General features: G+C 40.9%; 3 protein-coding genes across 10 annotated transcripts in view; all 3 read right to left on the bottom strand.

Moving 5' to 3' along the window:
- Positions 1–20563, bottom strand: part of LOC125488138 (histone H2B 7-like) — an 844706-nt gene that overhangs the window by 19465 nt on the left and 804678 nt on the right. The gene's annotated exons all lie outside the window — the stretch shown is intronic.
- Positions 479–1672, bottom strand: LOC109936188 (late histone H2A.2.2-like). The gene has a single exon (XM_048621067.1). It carries the CDS (start codon positions 1498–1500, stop codon positions 1108–1110), a length of 393 nt encoding a protein of 130 aa, XP_048477024.1. The 5' UTR covers positions 1501–1672; the 3' UTR covers positions 479–1107.
- LOC109929682 (histone H2B 7-like) overlaps positions 1775–20563 on the bottom strand; it is an 823479-nt gene continuing 804690 nt past the window's right edge. For 3 of the 8 annotated variants that reach the window (XM_048621024.1, XM_048621025.1, XM_048621027.1), the window contains exons 3-5: positions 10851–10932; positions 3078–3652; positions 1775–1992 (exon numbers count right to left, since the gene is read on the bottom strand). In XM_048621024.1, coding sequence (XP_048476981.1) covers positions 1944–1992; positions 3078–3601 — 573 coding nt within the window. In that variant the 5' untranslated portion in view covers positions 3602–3652; positions 10851–10932 and the 3' untranslated portion in view covers positions 1775–1943. The other 5 variants (XR_007266224.1, XM_048621023.1, XM_048621028.1 and 2 more) reach the window with 5 other exon arrangements.

Below are 20563 nucleotides of genomic sequence, written 5' to 3'. Positions count from 1 at the left end.
TGCGGTTCCAGAGCTCGGCCGTGATGGCCCTGCAGGAGGCCAGCGAGGCTTACCTGGTGGGGCTGTTTGAGGACACCAACCTGTATGCCATCCACGCCAAGCGAGTCACCATCATGCCGAAAGACATCCAGCTAGCCCGCCGGATCCGCGGGGAGCGCGCCTAAACGGAGCGTGCCCGGCCCTGTACGTTAATCCCGAGAAACACAACGGCTCTTTTCAGAACCATTAATCCATTCAGAGAGAGCAGCAATAAGTAGGGACCCTTGCTTATTTTATAATACACCGATCCTTTTCTGTTGTTGCGCTCCATCGTTTCGGCTGGTATTAAATAAGTTGAATCAGGCTGAGAAGTGCATTTGTCACATTAATTTGAAGACAAAATTCAAGCAGCGGCAGCGAAGTTAGAGATTGATCGCAGAACATAACTGAATGTTCCGTGTATACATGAGATATATGATTGACAGAAAGCAGCAATCGGTAGGCGCTATTTCCTTGTTTAATGTAAACACAGTGTGCTGTTGCTGCAGTTTGTCAATGCAGCAGCAATTACAGGAACTGACTGGGTCTGGGAGATGCGCTCGTCACATTTGAAGACAAAAGTTATAAGTTGAGATTTTAGCAGTCGTCACAAAATACAATTGAAGTAGTGGACTCCGTGTATGCAAAAGCTTACAAATTCCCGGTAAAACGCCTGTGTGCCCATTGTCTCCCTTAGTGTTTCCCCAGTTATAACTAAATTTCAAAAGATCTCTCTTTTTCCCCTTCCAGTATACGCTCTTCGGAGGGTCGATTCAGACTCGAAGGGCCTCTTTCTGCTGTGGAGGCGTTCCCTGTCAGCGTATTAATAGAAACACCCCCTTTAGCTATTATTTATATGTCCCTTACTGCAAAAATCACCAAATTTACTATTCTAGTCAGACAGCTGTTCCAGAATAAGCCAAGATAAAACTAGAAGTCTTAAAAAAAAAACCAAAAATCTCATTAGAGGGCAGAGTTTTTACATTAAAAGAACTAATAGACTACTAGTGACTGTCTAGCTGCTTTTCACGGATGTTGTGGGTGGCTCTTAAAAGAGCCTTTGGATTGTCAGATGAAATAACGGTCTCTTCACTTCTTAGTGGCGCCCCCAGCGGCGGTTTTCTTGGGCAACAGCACGGCCTGGATGTTAGGCAACACCCCGCCCTGAGCGATGGTCACCCCTCCCAGCAGCTTGTTGAGTTCCTCGTCGTTGCGCACGGCCAGCTGGAGGTGCCTGGGGATGATGCGGGTCTTCTTGTTGTCCCGGGCCGCGTTACCGGCCAACTCGAGGATTTCAGCCGTCAGATACTCGAGCACCGCAGCCAGATAGACCGGCGCTCCGGCACCCACACGCTCAGCATAGTTGCCCTTTCTCAGGAGCCTGTGAACACGGCCCACCGGGAACTGCAGGCCAGCCCGGGACGACCGGGACTTCACCTTCGAGCGAGCTTTCCCACCAGCGCCCTTTTCTCTCCCAGACATGGCAACAATCTCAAAAGCATTTTCACAGCGAATGATGCAATACGCTCACATTCCGGCCTCTTATACCTTCGGGAGGAATGGTGGTGCGGCCATTGCTGATTGGTCACATTGTTCAGTATCGCCTACTATAGCTAAAATTCCCAATCAGATATCTGCTTCACTCACCAATCCGGAGAGGGCCCGGGGCGGAGGCCGGAAAATACCGGCGCCAAATCATCAACCGTTTACTTTCCGATTTGAAAAGCCCGCCAATATGGACAATACGAGGAAGACGTTTTACAAAGAATAGTGCATAAATGCTTACGATTTAATTTCCTTTTAGATTACAAATGGATTCTTCACATAAACTCTCTTTCTCACTCCCTAAGCAACACCGTCTTCCGAAAATTTTGTCAAGTGGCCCTCACTTCTTGTGCTCGATCAGACTTCCCTGTTTCTTCGGTTCATTTTGAAAGCCTCTCACCGACAATAGGAAGCCCCACGTATTGCATTCTGAAAATAAATTCGGATAAATTCACGTAGAGATTTGGAAATTGAAACAAAACAGAAATCGCACGATACTTCTATTCGTGGGTCTCAAATACGGGGTCATTCATTTTCGTTGCCACGGGAGAAATTTAGGATTCATTATCCACCGGGACAAGTTTGAAAAACCGTCCAACATGTAAGAAATAGGAAAATGTTTTACAAAGAGGAATAAATAATTCAATTTTTCTTTGAATTTAATTCACTTTCACATTACAAGTGCACCCTGCTATATTTATGAAACCTCACATAACGTTCTTCCGGGTGAGCGCGTTTAAACTTTAAACAATAGTTTAAAGTTGCCGTCCCTAATCAAACTTCAGCCACAGTTTCACACTTGCTATCGCAATCCGGCAGCTATTCTGGCTTGATCTCAGTTCATTTTGAAAGCCTCTCATCGACAGCTGAAAGCCTCATTTACAGCATTCTGCAAAAATCAGACGAAGTCTCAGTGGAGTTTTGAAAATTTAATGAAAAAGGACAAGTAAATTGCAAAATCTATTCGTGGGACTCGAACAGTTACTTTTCTTTCCAGGGGGTGAAACTCGTGTTTCATACCCCACGGGGCACTGCAGCTTCTGCCCTGATTATGGGTTAAAGAGTAACTGGAAAATAAAGAAGTTGGTGAAAAATGACTCCGTGACGATAAATATCTCTCTATACAGGCAGGGAAAAGAGACTGCGTATGTACGCAACCGCGAATAAAGGGCAGAGGGTCAGGGACCACACGATAACTTTTCGAACCTTTACTAAAAAGGAACACAAAGTTTAGGGACATTAATTATACAGACCCAGAATCAATTATTAAGTTAAAACTTCATTTCTGAAGAAGGGTCTCGACCCGAAACGTCAGCTTTCCTGCTCCTCTGATGCTACTTGGCCCGCTGTGTTCATCCAGCTCGACACCTTGATGTCTCAGATTCTCCAACATCGGCAGTTCCCACTATCTAAGTTAAAACGGTTCAGCTGTTTCAGGGAAATTGTGGGTGGCCCTTAAAAGAGCCTTTGGGTTTTGGATTTGTGTGTGCTTTCAGCACAATGTGGTGTCTCACTTGGAGCTGGTGTACTTGGTCACCGCCTTTGTACCCTCCGACACGGCGTGCTTGGCCAGCTCCCCGGGCAGCAGCAGCCGCACGGCGGTCTGGATCTCCCGGGAGCTGATGGTGCTGCGCTTGTTGTAATGGGCCAGGCGGGAAGCCTCCCCCGCGATACGCTCGAAAATATCGTTGACGAACGAGTTCATGATGCTCATGGCCTTGGAGGAGATGCCGGTGTCGGGGTGAACCTGCTTCATCACTTTGTAAATATAGATGGAATAACTTTCTTTCCTGGATCGTTTCCTTTTCTTGCTGCCTTTCCCTGGCGCTTTCTTAATGATTTTCTTCGCGCCCTTCTTGGAAGTTGGCTGCGCTTTCTTCTCATCTGCCATAATGACAGTCAGTTTCAGATACAGAATGAGGGAAAGTGGGCTCGGAGCTCGCATTTTATAGCCTGACGGCGTCAGCAATGCTAATGAAGGATGGGGGAAATCCTTGTTCCTGATTGGGTAGTTTACAAGAATGTCAGACCATGACATCAGCCTCTCTGTGATTGGTTAGTGTGGGACACAATGTGGATCTGTCAGGATCTGCAACGAAATGTGAAACACAAACCGAAATTTTGTACATGGATCAAACTCCTTGCTCACTCTAAATTTAACTTGTTATTGTCATTTAATGATATTTTGAACACAATACCTGAGAGTTTTTAATTGCGACAATGTATTCATTCTGCTCACAGCAACCTTTTGTGTGTAACATTAGTTTGTTTCATTACTCTGTGATTTCTGCATTACACTGTGAGCAGTATTGTGTTGTTCAGAGATCGAGGTTTAATGAGGGATAGTTTGTCGAATATCTGTCAGTCTCTGCTATATGAAAATGGGAGTGCAGTTATCCATCTGACACTGTCTGTTGATGCAGTGTGGATGATTATTACTCTCTCACAATCTGTTCCTGTCATACAGTCATAAAGATGTACAGCACTCTTGGGTCCACCTCATCCATGGCAACCAGATATCCTAAATTAATCTAGTTCCATTCGCCAGCATTTGGCCCACATCACTCTAAGCCCTTCCTATTCATGTACCCGTCCAGATGCCTTTTAAATGTTGTAGTTGTCCTGACCTCCACCACTTCCTTTGGCAGTTCAATGCAGTTACGCACCACTCTCTGTGTGCAAACATTGCCCACCTTCAGTTCCTTTGAAATCTTGAATTCTCATCCAAAACCCATGCCCTCTAGTTTTGGACTCCACTGACATGCTGACCATGGTGCCCTCTCAGCTAATTCCAATTGCCTGCATTTGGTCTATATCCCTCTCAAACCTTCCCATTCAAATGTTTTTTCAGTGCTGCTATTGCCTCAACAACTTTCTCTGGCAGCTTATTCCACATATGCACCACTCCCTCAGGTCCTTCTTAAATCCCTCTGTTATTTTTGATAACCTTCCTCACTATCAACAATACCTCCTAATTTTGTATCACTGGAAAACATACTAATTATGCCTTGTACATTCACATCAAGATCACTTATCACGCAATCATAGAATCCCTACAGTGTGGAAACAGGCCCCTCGGCCCAACAAGTCCATGCCAACCCTCAGAGCATCTCACCCGGACCAATCTCCCCTATAACCCACCTAACCGACACATCCCTGAACACTACGGGCAAATTCCCAGAGCCAATCCACCGAGACTGCACATCTGTGAACTGTGGAAGGAAAGCGGAGCACCCGGAAGAAACTCATGCAGACACGGGGAGAATGCGCAAACTCCACACAGACAATTGCCTGAGGATGGAATCGAACCCGGGTCCCTGGTGCTGTGAGGCAGCAGTGCTAACCAACGAGATACCGAGCCACCCAACAAAGGTCTCAGCACCAACCCTTGTGGCACACCACGAGTCACAGGCTTCCAGTCCGAGAAACAAGCTTCAACCATCACACTCTGCTTCCTAACCATTGAGCCAATTTTGAATCAAATTAGCTAGCTCTCCCTGGATCCCTTCATTACTAGCCTGCCATGCAGGACCTTGTCAAAGGCCTTACTAAAGTCCATACAGACTACATCCACTGCCCTCCCCTCATCTATCCACTTGATTACCTCTTTGAGAAACTCAAAGATTTGTCAGATGTGCCTTCCCGCACACAAATCCATGCTGACTATCCGTAATCAAACCTTGACTAGCCAAATGTTCATTGATCCTGTCACTCAGTATCCTCTCCAATAACTTGCCTACCGCTGATGTTAGGCTCACTGGGTGGAAGTTCCCTGGATTCTCTTTGCTCCCTTTCTTAAACAATGGAACAACATTAGCCACCCTCCAGTCTTCCAGAACTTCACCAGTGGCTAAAAATGAAGCAAAAATCTCTGCAAGGGTAGGGCCTCTGCAATTTCTTCCCTAGCTTCCCACAAAATCCGAGAATGGACTTGATCAGGCCTCGGGAATTCATCCACCTTAATATGATCTAAGGCTGCAAACACTCCCTCTCTGGTAACATGTATGCAGTCCAAAATATCTCCACTTCCTTCCCTTATTTCCTTAGTATCCATGATTCTCTCCTCAGCGAACACTGAGGAAAAACATTCATTAAAAATCCTCCCCATTTCCTGTGGCTCCACACATGGACCACCATCCTAATCTTTAAGGGTACCTCTTCACTCCCTAGCCAACCTTTTACTCTTAATATAGCGATAGAGACTCTGGGGATTATCTTTAACCTTTTCCACCAGATCCATTTCATGCCATCTTTTTGCTCTTCTGATTTCCCTCTTATGTGTGATCCTACACTTTTTATATTTATCAAGGGATTCACTTGAGCCTGATAGCTTAAACTCAATGTATGCCTTCTTCCCTTTCCTGACCAGACCCTCAATATCTCAGGTCACCTCCTTCTGTCAATTTCTGTCGTCCAAATGTGTGACATTATTAGTCTGTACCTTTCGATCTGTGCTATGTGAATGTGTGGGTGTAGTTCTCAATCTATGCCTGACAGAAAATGCATGAGTGTAGTTACTCGTACATACACGTCCATTCTGTTGTATCAATACAAGAGTGCAGGCATTAGTCTGTACCTGCCAATTTCTGCTCTGTCAATATGTGAGTTTAGTTTCTGTTAGGCACATGTGAGAGTGCAGTTATCACACTGTACCTGGGAGACTTTATTCTGTGACTGTTTGAGTGCAGTTGTCACATTGTACCTGCCAGTTTTTAGTTTGTGAAAATGAGAGTGTGGTTTTAAATCTGTGACTGTCAGTTTCTCTTAAGTGAGTTTGTTTGTACAATTATCAGTCTATTCCTGAAAGATTCTGCCGTGTGAATGTGTAATTGTAGTTATCATTCTGTCCATATCAGTCTTTGCTACGTGAATATATGAGTGTATTTACTAATTTGTCCCCGTCAGTTTCCTGTCATGTGAAAATGGCAGTTTAGTTATCAATCTGTTTACTTTTGTATGTACTCTGTGAATGTTTGGCAGCAGTTATCACTCTGTACCTGTCAGGTTATGCTCGATCAATAAATTTTCAGTCTATCCATGACAGTTTCTGTTATAAAAATGTGAGAGTTTAGTTATCACTCTGTTGCTGCCAGACTCTGCGATGTGAATGTCTGAATGCTTTTATCAGTCTTTCCCTGTCAGTTTCTGTGATGTGTGCATGTGAGTGTGGTTATCAATTTGTACCTGCCATTTTCTGGTACGTGAATATCAGAGTTTGGATATTAAATAGTACCTGTCAGCTTCTGATGTGTCAATATTTGAGTGCACTTATCTGATACGCAAAGGATGGGAGTGTAGTTATCTATCTGTCACTGTCAGTATTTAAGGTGTGAATGTAGTTATCTATCTGTACCTGTTGGTTGCAGCTGACGAGATAACGTGAATGCAGTTACCAATCTATGCTCGTCAGTTTCCACTATGTTAAAATATGAATTTAGTTATCAATCCATGCCTGTGAGTTCCTGCTCTGTGAAGGTATGACTGTCATTATCAGTCTCTACCTCAAAGTTTCTGCTATGTGAATATGTGACTTTAGTTATCGATTTGTACCTGTCAGTTTGTCATGTGAATGTGTGATTGGTATCATCAATGTGCCCCTGTTAGTTTCTGTAATTCAAATGTGACTGTAGTTATTAACCTGACCCCTTCAGTTTCTGCTATGTTAATATGGGAGTGTGGTTATCCATCTATGCCTGTCAGTTCCTACTATGTAAATGTATGGCTGTCATCATCAGTCTTTACCTGTCAGTCTCTGTGACATAAATGAGAGTTTAGTAATTGATCTGTACCTGACAATTTCTGTCAGGTTTATGCGTGAGTGTCAGTTAATATTCTACGAAACTGGGAGTGTTATTATCAATTTGTTCCTGTCAGTCTCTGAAAAGGTAATACGGGAGTGCAGTCATCAATCTTTCTCAGACAGTCAATGCTATCTGAATGTGTGTGTGTGTATTTATCAGTCTGTTCCTATCAGATTCTGCACTGGGAATATGACAGTGCAGTTGTTAGTCAGTACCTGTTACTTCCTGCTCCGTGAATGTTTGTGTAATTATCATTCTCTCCCTGCCCGTTTCTGCTATGTGATTGTGAGGTAATATCAATCTGAATGTGTCAGTTTTTGTTTTAAGCTCTGTGACTGTGAGTGTCATTTTCAGTCTCTATAGTTTCTGCTATTACAATATTTGAGTTTAGTTATCGATCTGATGTTAGCTTCTGCCAGCTGACTATTTGAGCACAGTTATCAATCTGTAACTGACACTTTCTGATATGCAAGTGTGATAGTGTACTTCTCTGCCTGTTCCTGTAGGTATGTGCAATGTGAATAAGGGAGTGTAGTTATCGGTCTGTCTCAGTCAAGTTTCTGTCATGTCAACTTGTGAGTGTCATGAATCTGTCCCTGCAAGTTACTGTAATATGCATGTGTGACTGTAGTTAACAACCTGACCCTGTCATTTTCTGCGGTGAGAAGATGAATATAGTTATCAATCTATGCATGTCAGTTTCTGCAATGTCAGTCTGTGAGTTTAGTTATCAATTTATCCCTGGTGTTTTCTACTCAATCAATGTGTGTAGTTATCAAACTGAACCTGTCAGTTTATGCTGTGTGAAACAGAGAGTGTTATTATCAGTCTATTCCTGACAGTTTCTGCTGTGTGAATATGAGAGCGTGGTATCTATCTGGACCTTTCAGTTTCTGCTCTGTGAATGTGTGAGTGTAGTTGTCAACCTAGTCCTCACAGTTTGTGTTATGTGAATAAATGCAGTTATCTATCTGACTCGGTTATGTGAATGTATGAGTGCCATCATCAATCTGTACCTGTCAGTTAAAGCAATTGGAATGAGAGAGTGTCGTTATCACCCTGTACCTGTCAGTTTGTCAGACTTGAATAAGGGAGTGTTGTTATCCATTGACGCCTGTCAGTTTCTGTAACATGAATGAACAAGTGCCATTATCAGTCCATACTATTCACTTTCTGCTGTGTGAAGATGTGAGTTCATTCTCAGATTCTACCAGTCAGTTTCTGCTATGTTAATATGAGAATCTGTACCTATCAGTTTCTGTGAGATGAATTTGCGAGTGCAGTTTTCAATATGTAACAGTGAGGTTCTGCTCTGTGAATACTTGAGTATAATCATATATCAATACCTGTCAGTTTATGCTATGTGAAACTGAGAGTGTTATCATCAACCTGTTCCTGTCAGTTTCTGCTATCTGGGTACCTGAGTATAGATATCATTCTCTTTCAATCAGTTTCTACTCAGTGAATATGTTTCTGAAATTGTCAGTCTATCCATGACACTGTTTTGTTGTGTGAATGTTTAGTTACCAATTAGTTATCAATTTAGTTATCTGTCAGTTTCAGTTACGAGAGTCTGAGAGTGTAGTTATTACAGTTTTTAATACATACTAATCAGGTACTCAACTACAATAGCAATCATCCCAGTACCCACTAATGGAGCTGCATCAAAACACTGTTCAAGTGAGCCACAACACACTGCAGCACCCGAAGCTGTGTAAAGCCAAGGAGGAACACCAATACAGTGTCTATAGAAACGACGGTTACCTGAAAAGCGTAGTCCGTCGATACCTACACAACAGACGACAAGTGGATAACACAGCACGTCCAGAGACAATAGTCACCCGACCATACATGAAAAACATATCAGAAATGACCACCATATTACCCCGATCCAACAACCACAACTGACAGAACCAACGTTATTTACAAGATATCATGCAAAGACGCCAAAAACATTACAAAGGCCAAACTGGCAGGAAATTAGCCATCAGGATTCGTAAACACCAAGTAGCTACCAAGAGACATGACCAACTATCACTCATCTCAATGCACATGGACAAAGAGGGACAGTAATTTGACTGGGACAACATAGTCATCCTCGGACAAGCCAACCAAAGACATGCATGAGAATTCCCGGAGGCCTGACATTCAAACTGGAATGCGATTAACAAATACGTAGAGCAGGACCCCATATACCAAGCATTAAGAAACAAATCAGGAAGTGATGCCACCCACCCCAGCAAACTGCAGCACATAGACTGCAAGCAGGACAGAACAGCAATGCATCATCAGAGGTGCACTGAAGGTATTATGTAGTATGGTGACAAAATGTCTGTAAACAAATAACAACAAGCTCGGCGAGCAAGTCAACAACAGCATAGTTATTAATCTGACCCCGACAGTTCCTGCATTGCAAGTGTGACAGCAATTATCAATGTGTACCTGTAAGTTTCTGCCAACTGAGTGCCACTGTTCTCAATCTCTAAGTTTCTGCTTGGTGATCATGTGAGTGCAGTTATCAAAAAGGACCTGTCAGATTCTGCTCTGTGAATGAGAGTAGTTATCAAACTGTACCTGTCAGTTTATGCCATGTGTAACCAGGAAGGCTGACTCCAGCATCTGCAGTTCTTGCTGTCTGCAAGGTTACAACCAAACTCTTCCTGTCAATTTCTTCTATATGGATATGTGCACGTCCAGAAACCTGTACCTATCAGTACCTTACAATTTGCAAGTAAAGTTATCAATACGTACCTGTGAGAATCTACTTTGTGAATATTTGAGTATAGTTATCAAACTGTAACCGTCAGTATTTTTTAAATCTGTGGATATGTGATTGCAGTTACAAATCTGTACCTGTCACTTTATGCTCTGTGAAATTGGGAGTTGTCATCAATATGTACCTGCCAGTTTCTGCTATGTGGATATGTGAGCGTAGTTATCGTTCAGTTGCTGTCCGTTTGCTATGTGAATGTGAGTGTTGTATACTAACGTGTGCATACCAGTTTCTATGATGTGAATATGTGAATGTCTTTATCAATCTTTACCTGTCAGTTTCTGCAATGTCAATATGTGAGTCTCATCATCATTTTTTTTGTCTGCATTTGCAATACAAATGAGTGAGGTTAGGTATCAATCCATACTGGTCACTTTCTACTTGTAAAAGCGGCTTAATTGTCAGCAGCCAGTAATATTTTCGGTGGAGGTGTGATTCATTATGTGATAGTTGTTATTAGAGTAATTTTATGTAGATTTCTTTCAGTTGCTGAGCGTATACTGTCAGTCTATCCATCTTCAAAAATGGTGTAAATGTCAATGCGTGATGAATGCTGAAATTTGTTGGAACTGGGTATTTTGAATGGAGAGAAAAGAAAAATAAAGTTTCATTTCCTCCAACTTATCTGTTGGAAATTTAGCTCATTGTGTGTCTAATTCAATCTGCTCTGTGACTGTGAAAGGATGTTCTCTGCTCTGACAGTGGGAACATACCTGCTGTTTGTCAGAAGGATCTGGTCACACTTGGCTTTGTACTGGAGAAATGTTACTTTGTCTTGTTCCTTCAAGTGTTTTTCTGGAGGAAGACAGAAGAGATAGCTCCTGTAAACTAACATCAGTTGGGTTTGACAATGTTTAACTGTTCAACACAACATTTAGTTAATAATCATTTGGATATTTTATTATCATCCAGGAATTCTAACATAACTATGGGTCTGATTCCAATCTTGCCCTGAGCTGCTCCTTGTCTGATCATTTTTAAAAACTTTAACACCATTTGAGTGAGGTCCCAAATGTAAACGATACCTGTACAACTCCATGACTGGAAGTACCTAATGCAAGCTTGTCTGTGGATATGAGTTTAGTTATTGATCTATTCATGTTAGTTCCTACTTGTTGAATGTGTCAGTGTAGTTATCAATGTGTCCCTCTAAATCTTTGGTAAATTATTTATGTATTACACAGCAGAGACTAACAGGGACAGAATGATATAGAACGTTAGATCAACTTAAATGATACAGCACAGAAAGTGGCCATTTGGCTCATCATGTCCATGCTGACCCGAACACCACCAGATGGCCATCATAATCCCATCTTCCTGCACACATCCCATAGCCCTGCAGCTTACAGAACTTAAGGTGGAGGTCCAGGTATGTTCTTACAAGAGTTTAGAATCTCTGCCTCCAGCACCAACTCAGGCAGCGTATTTGAGATAAGCACCCTCTCACAAAAATGGTTTTCCTCCCATCATCTCTCATCATAATGCCACTTCACTTTAATCTATAACCTATGGTTTTTAAACTCTCTGTCAAGGGAAACAGGTTCCACTGACTACTCTATCTCTCCCCATCCCAACTTCACATGCCTCAATCATGGCACTCTCAGCTTTCACTGTTCAAAGGAATACAGCCCCAACCTCTACAATCACTCTTCATAGCTACAACTCTCCAGCCCTGGCAACATTCTAGTAAAACTTCTCTGCACTCTCTCCAGAGCAATAACATCCTTCCTGTAATGTGGTGACCAGAGCGGCACACAATACTTCAATTCCAGCCTCACTAGTGTCTTATGCAGTTTCATTGTTATACCCCGACTTTTGTGTTCTATACCTCTGCCAAAGAAGGACAGCATTCTATATACTTTGTTTAACAACCTTATCCACCTGTACTGCTATTTTCATAGTCCGGTACACTTGCACACCAAGACCACTTGCTTTATCTACAATCTCCCCACCGCCTCATGTCTTCCTTTTTATTGTGGTTTCACCTCCTGAAATGCATTACCTCACACTTATCAGAGTTGAACTCCATGTACCACTTATCTGCCCCTTCCACCAAACCATCTATATCATTTCGGAGCGGATAGCTATCCTCTACACTATCCACTACAATGTCAATTTTTGTGTTGTCTGCAAGTTTCCCAAATGTATCCCCCATGTTCAAGTCCAAATTGTTACCATATAACATAAACAGCAGAGGTCCCAATACCGAGCTGTGTGGAACACCACTTGAAACAGCCTTCTATTCACAAGGGCAGCCATCAACCATTACCATCTGATTCCTGTTGCTAAGCCAACTTTGCTTCCAATTTAACACATTGCACTGTATCCTATGAGCTTTTCCATTTCTGATTCATCTGCCATGTGGTATTTTGTCAAATGTCTTACTAAAATCCATGTCGTTAACATCTATTACACTAGCCTCACACATTCACGTAGCATTCACCGACAGGTATTGATTGATAACTAAAATCACACATCCACACGTGTAAACTGATAGGGACTGATTGATCAATGCAACTGCATCTTCACACAGCAATCAGTGTCTGTTTCTGCTGTATAGATATGTGAGTTTTGTTATTAATCTGTTTATGATAATGTATGAACATGCAACGTGAATATTTGAGTGCAAATTTCAACCTGTATCTGTTGTTTCTGCTCTGTGAACCTGAGAATGTAGTTATTCATCTGCAACTATCAATTTCTGCAATGTGAATAGAAAAATGTAGTTTTGAATTTGTAACTCTCAGTTTCCTCTACGTGAATATGTTATTGATTTTTACCTGTCGTTCCTGGCTATGTGCATATATGGACATTGTTATCAATCTGTCCCTGTCATTATCTGCAGTGTGAATGTTTAAGTGCATTTATAAACGTTTTCCAGTCAGTTTCTGTGTCGTGAATACGGAAATATAATTATTAATTTCTCCCTGTCAGATTCTGCTCTGTGAATATGAGTGCATAGTTATTCCATGTTTATGCCATGTGAGGCTTGGGAGTGTTACTGTGAGTCTCTTCCGATCAGTTTCTGCTTTGTGAATATGAGTATAGTAATATCGTCAAAGAGTCATACAGCTGGGAAACAGACCTTTGTCCAACAGTCCATGCTGACCACAGGTACCAAATTCAATTTTTCTTTTCAGCATCCACCTGTTGTATGAGAGAGAGTTTTCTAATGTGCTGCCAATCTGAATTAAAGATGGGTATTGGTCTAAGTCACACTGTCCTTTTCTAAATGTCTGCTTGTGTTTCTAGTTCTGCATGTACGGTCTGATACCCTTTATGAGGTGGGATTAATGTATTATAAATTAGTTTTTCTTACATTAAGAAAGTGTGGACGTGCTTCTGCTTTAGTTAGTCTCTCACCGAGATTGTAAGTGCGGTTATAGTTAGTTTTCATCAGCATCGGGCTGACGGTCAGCATAGGATCTATTCAGTCTCTGGTATTGTGTGTCAATGTGTTCCTCATGCTTTGTGATCATATTTCACATGAGTACATGAATGTCATGTTATGCTGAACATGTTACTTGTAGGAACTGCTGACATTCTTTTGTTGTTTAAATTTCTGCTGCTCAACATGAATGAGATTTTACCCAATGCCATATGAATCAGATCTTATAAATGAAACAAGATAATTTAATACCTTTTCCAGTCTCTGACACTGTAGATGCAGTTTGCTTAACATCCACAATATTAAGTCTCTATACGATTTATGATTATAAGTTTGATCAGTCTCATCGGAATGTGTATTTCAAATTTATTCCTCCTGTAACAAGATCATTATATGAGCATTTCTTCAAACTATTTCCAATAATCTCTGGTTGTCTGTTTGTATCTGTATCTGTTCGTGACACTATTTGATTTCTTTTTTGGTCCATTAAACAACAACATCTTTATTCAGTACTTTTGTACGAGATGTATGCTGCTTTTTAAATTTGTACCAATTTGGAAGCAAATTAAATTGCAATGTTTGTTTCATCTTCACCTTGGCCTAAATGTATTTCCTTCAGTTTCTACAAAGGAAATTGATACATTAGTTATGTGTCCAAACCTAAGACATGGTGAGATATTTGGAGGCATATTTAATCTGGATTTCAATTTATTTCTTAGGCTGTTCAGTAGAATTCATCGTTGATCATGCAATAGCTTCAGTAATTTCTAATGTAGTGAACAAGACTAATTTACTTTATGCCGAGATGATACCTCATACTTAATCCTAAAGGAAAGCACTCACAAAATGGGATTGAAGTACTTCACTCTCACCCAGGCCTGTTAACGCTTAATGAAAGGCTAGCTCTCCCAACTGTGTGATCTTTAAGAGTAATGACATTTTTTTTTTGTTTTTGCCTGGGTATCTACTAACCTGGCAGCATCTCTGTGCTTTGTAAGATATTCTGTTCTCACTGTGTATTGGCACAATCTCACTGCACTATTTGTTGTATCAGAAAATCAGTTTCCTTCAAGTCCTTAATTGCATGAATAAGGAGACTAACTGGTGCAGCCTATTTCGTCTTCTTTGTGAATGCACAATTAGTTTTGTTTCTTCCATTCACTTGTACAATTTATGCATTTGGGAAGTACTTCTCTACCCATCGATATGTGCTGTTCAATGGAATTGCACGTTTCAGTCTATTGTCCTTTAAAATTTAGCTCATATGTGACAGGCTGTCAACAGAGAACGGCCAGATTATTTTGTGAAGAACTTGGAAACTAAAATTTAACACTGAGGACTGGGGCTGCTCTCTGTTGTGTGAATGCCCAGATTTTATATAGAAAGATGTTTTTGAAAAGAGCCGCTGTTATGAAACATGACAAATACATTTAATTGATCCTATTTCCATCTTCCTGTATTGCATTACTGAGCAGTTTAAATATTTCTTGTAAAGTGGAGAGCCAGTAACCACAATGGGAGAGGAGAGAGTTTTCGGTTCATCTCTCCTGTCGCAAATGGGAAAAAGCCTATGTTCTTCAGTTGTTTGTGCCTACAGCATTTATAAGCAATTGAAAATGCAAGACTTTGCAACAGAAAGAAGTCTGCGCTTTTCTTCAGAGTTGAGGAGGGAAAAGCAATGGACCTTTGTAACGGATACATTGCAGAGTCTAACCAGCAGTGGTGATATCAAAAGATATTTACAGGATGATATTAGCATTGTTCAACATTGCATAGCGACATAAGTTTTGGAATACTGCTAAAGTAAAGATGTTAACTTAATATGGTATTGCCAAAGGGAAAGTGAAATGAACAAATCAACTGCATTGCAGTTGACTGACCACAATGTTGCTTGTGCAGGAAAGAAAATTGGCTTATTTACTTAACTTTGTTTCATGGCGCGGACATTACCCTGCTCTGTGTTGAAATTTTGTTTTCTGTCATGCAGTGGACAAAACTGGAATAGTCAAACTAAATTTACTGAAGAATAAATACTGTTGAACTCTCCTTGCAAAATATAAATGAGAATGGTCCTATTATTGTATTGCTTGTTTGGAAAAATGGCATGTAGTTTTCTTATGTTTTATGTAATAATTCATTTGGAGTGTCAAGAGAAACACAGGGCTATTTGAACAAAATTTAAGCTAATTTGAAAACAAAACGTCCATGATTATAAAGTCCTCTTCCTGAGGATAGAATAAAAAAAAATCTATTCCTGCTCAGTGAAGAAATTGAGAACTATCTGGTGATAAAGGTGGGGATGGTAGTTCCTCTGCCACCATGATACATTTATGGAAATTGAATACTGACTGAATGAGTGTAGAATTGTTGGCTGGTTATTTCTTAACAGTGCAGACTCGATGAGAGAAAGGACTGTTTGCTGTGCTGCAGGCGATGAATGTATGTGTGTGAGTGATAATCATTGTTCTGTACTTGTCAGTAGCTGTCATGTGAAGATGTGAGTGTAATCATCAATCTGTCCTTCTCAGTTTCTGCTGTGTAATATGAGAGTCCAGTTATCAATCTATACCCATCAATTCCTCTTTCGTGAATGCGGAAGCGTGTCACAAAGAACAAAGAAAATTACAGCACAGGAACAGGCCCTTTGGCTCTCCAAGCCTGCACCGATCCAGATCCTCTATCTCAACCTGTTGCCTATCTTCCAAGGATCTGTATCCATCTGCTCCCTGCCCATTCAAGTACCTGTCCAGATACATCTTAAATGATGCTATCATGCCTGCCTCTACCACCTCCGCTGGCAACACGTTCCAGGCATCCACAACCCTCTGCGTAAAGAACTTTCCACACATATCTCCCTTAAACTTTTCCCCTCTCACCTTGAAATTGTGACCCCTAGTAATTGAGTCCCCCACTCTGGGAAAAAGCTTCTTGCTATCCACCCTGTCTATACCTCTCATGATTTTGTAGGCCTCAATCAGGTCCCCCCTCAACCTCTGTCTTTCTAATGTAAATAATCCTCATCTACTCAACCTCTCTTCATAGCTAGCGCCGTCCATACCAGGCAACATCCTGGTGGACCTCCTCTGCACCCTCTCCAAAGCATCCACATCCTTTTGGTAATGTGGTGACCAGAACTGTACGCAGTATTCCAAATGTGTTCGAACCAAAGTCCTATGCAAATGGTACAAATATGTACCTGTCAAATTCTTCTGTGAATATAAATGTAGTTATCAATCTATATATGTTTACGCTTTCTTTTCCTGTCATGTCTGCATGTAATTGTCTTTCTGTCCCTGTCATTTTCTGATGTGTGAATATAGTTATCAATATGTGCCTGTCAGTTTCTTCTCCATGGCTGTGCGAGTGTATTTACCCATTTGTCCCAGTCAGATCCTGTCCTGCAAATCTGAGAGATGAGTTATTAAACTATACCTGTCACTATCTGGTTTGTGAATGTGTGAATGCATTTATTATTCTCTCCCTGTCAAGTTTCTAGGGTACAGTTCAAGTTTTATTCTGGCTTGGTCAGTCTCTGGTCTGAATGCGTTTAGAGTTTAATGTTCATATGTCGATGCAAGCTCACTGTATGAGACATTCTTAATTGTATAGTCAACAACCTAGGTTATCTGCTTGAATGTAGGTCATTTTCTATATCGTTTCCGGTCAATATTTGATTTCTTCTGGTCCATTTAATAGCAAAGTTTATATTCAGTAGAAGCGTATCAGATGGGTTCCGCTATTCCGTTTGTTGTTTTGTGCAAACAAATTCAATGGCAATATCAGTTTCAATCTGAAACTTGTCCTGATATGCAATTTCTCCAGTTTGTACAAAAGGAAATGATACTTTAATTACCTCTCTAAGTCTAAGAGATGGTGAGACATAGAGGTGCAATTAATCTCTTGTTCGATATACTTCTTGGACTACTTCATGGGAATTCAGTGTATCACAAAATTTGTCCAGTTTTTTCCAATGTAGCGAACGAGTGATATTCACATTGTGAACACGGGAGTGCATGTACACATGGGAATTGAAGTATTTAGCTCACATTCTGTTCTGTTTGTCTCTTATCATGAAAGGCTAGCTCTCTGACCTGAAATCCGTGAGTGGAAATCATTTTCAACGTTACATGCTCTGAGGCTTGCAATATATATCATTTTCATGGCTGTTGGATGGTGTAACACGTGTGATGGGATAGTGTATATATTTACAACTCATTGTAAATCACTCAGTGGAGTGTGTGCGTGCACTCTGTTAGCATTCTGTGTCAGGCTTTGGCACAGGATGTGCATTTGGAAGGCACGTTATTTAATTGTTCTGTCTATGCCTGGGACATCTATTTGTCAAAAGACTAATACTGTTCTGCTCGGTTACTGATAATGTGAATGCTTTCTTACATATCTGTGCTCATTATCTACGACACGTATGGTTGGTGTAACTATGTAACAGCATGAACTATTTTTTCACCTTGACAGTAACTTTAAAAACATGCTTACTAAATGTAGATTTACTGCAGTTCTTTTGTGTCTATTTCAGATGAAACTTCAGTCTATTCATTTCCAAAAATGTTGTAAATGTCAATAGGCTACAAATGGTGAAATTTTTTGAAACGGGGAGGTGTGTATTGAGAAACCAGACAAAAAAAAACTATTTGTATTTTGTTGGTTGTGTTTGACTGTTGGCTTGAATGCATATCACTGGAAATTGAGTTCAATGTGTCTCTGACTCAATCTGCTCTGTGCCTGTGGAAAGGGTGTTCTCGACTCGGACAGTGGTAACATACCTGCTGTTTATTAGAAGCAGCTGGTCACCCTTGGCTTTGTACTGAGCAAATATTACACTGTCTTGTTCCTGCAAGAAGACAGAAGAGTTAACTCCTGTAAATCAACATCAGCCAAGTTTGACAATGTCAAACAGATTAATGTAATATTCAGTTAATAATTATTCGGATGTTTCTTTTCTTTAACTTCTTCTGATGAAGAGCAGAGCTCGAAAAACCTGTCATCTTAAATGAACCTGTTGGATGATGACAGTGTCATGAGACTTCTGTCTTTTCTTTAAAGTCATCAATTCAAACACAGGTCTGATTCCATTTTAACCTTGAGCTGCTCCTTGTCCAAGGATCATTCTTTTTTAAATATATATACTTCGATAACAATTGAGTGAGATCCAGAAATGGAATTACAATTGCACAGCTCCACGCAAGGTGCTACCCGAAGCTACTGCAATGTCTGCGCAGTTCATGTTAACAAATCCCAATGCACTAACTGTTGAATATGTTGACTTCAATCCATGTCCTTTACAGGGTTCTTATATTTCCACAGTCTTGTCTGTGTTTCGACTTTGACTGCACAATGTCAACAAACAGTGTGAAACAGGAGCCAAACAATGAATTTCCATCAGTGTTTAGAGATTTGAAAACTACAAGAATGGCCCCCAGCAGCTTCTTGCCGCTGTGTCTCCCTCAACAGGCCCACACACAGCCCGAGTGTGTTTGTGGAGCTGCAGTGGGGTAAGCCATCACATTCCTGAATTGATCACATTATGCGTTGGACAGGAACTAGGGAATCAGGATGCCAGTTACTCACAGTAGGATTCCCAGCCTCTGACCTGTCCTTGCAGCATCTGTATTTTTGTGCAAGTTCGGTTACAGTGTCATAGCTTGTTAGAGTGAAACAGCATGGAAATAGACACTTTGATCCAACTTGTCTGCGCTAGATTGGCATGCCAATCTGACCTTGTCCCATCTGCCAGCCTTTGGCACAGATCCCTCTAAAGCCCTCCTGTTCATGTACCCATCCAGATGGCGTTTAAATGTTATAATTGTACCCGACACGAGGAGTTCCTTTGGCAGCTGTTTCCATACATGCACCACATCCTGCACGAAAGAAATGCCCCTCAGGTCTTTTTTAATGCTACTTTCCCAGTTCTGAACAAAGGTCACCGGATCTGAAACGTTAACTCCGATTTCTCTGCACTGCCAGACTTGCTGAGCTTTTCCAGAAACTTCTGCTTTTGTTTGTTATTTTTGTCCTCCTCAGTCACTGATAACATCAAAAGTTTCCATCTATGTCTGAACTCAATATCTACTCCATATACGGTTATTGTAATGATGTAAAATGTTGATCTATTTGTATACCTTGATTGTAACTTTGAAAATGCCCTTACTTAATGTGAATTCATACAGTTATTGAATTGTGAAGAAGATTCAATCTATCCCTCTTCAAATGTTGTGAATGACGATAGGCTTTCAAAGATGAACTTTACTGGAACCAGGCTGGTTTATCTCGAGAATAGAGAAAAGAAAGATATATTTGTATTTTGTTGGTGGTATTTGACCCTTGGATTGATTGTATATCCCTGGACATTGAATCAGACTCGCATTGAGCTCAATCAGCTGTGACTGAAAACATGTTCTCCGCTCTGACATTGGTAACATACCTGCTGTTTGGTCAGAGCAGCTGGTCACACTTGGTGATGTACCGAGGAAATATTACATTGTCTTGGCCCATCAAATACGTGCCCGGAAATAGAAGAGATATCTGCTGTAAATCAGCATCAACCGAGATTGAAAATATCAAACTGATCGATGCAATATTCAGTTAATGTGAATGATGATTCCTTGTTTTAAAGCCAGCAATTTGAACAGAGCAGGATCTGGTTACATAATTACTCTGAGCTTCTCCTCGTCCCGTTCTTTTTGCGAAATTCAAAAAATAACAAACAATCACAAAATATAAAAAAAAAACCAACACCTGTACAGCTTCATGAATGGAACGCTTACACAGTTCAATATCCAGCTCCCAATTCACGAACTGTTGAAAGGAAGGACAACGATCACATTTTCGAATATTTTACTTGAGACTATTAACCCGGTTACTGCTATATTTATCACTTACATAACTATCACATTTGCATATAATGACTTTTCTATCCCACGATTCAATGCCAATTCGCAAAAAAAAAACAGCGTGAAACAGAAGCTAAACAATGATTTTCCATCAGTGTTTCGTGGATGAAAAACCACAAGAATGACCCCC

This window comes from Rhincodon typus, unplaced genomic scaffold (assembly GCF_021869965.1).
Source record: "Rhincodon typus isolate 14 unplaced genomic scaffold, sRhiTyp1.1 hic_rhity00000051, whole genome shotgun sequence".
NCBI lineage: Eukaryota > Metazoa > Chordata > Chondrichthyes > Orectolobiformes > Rhincodontidae > Rhincodon > Rhincodon typus.
Note: the sequence above shows the minus strand (reverse complement) of the source record. Positions and strands in the feature narration are given on the sequence as shown.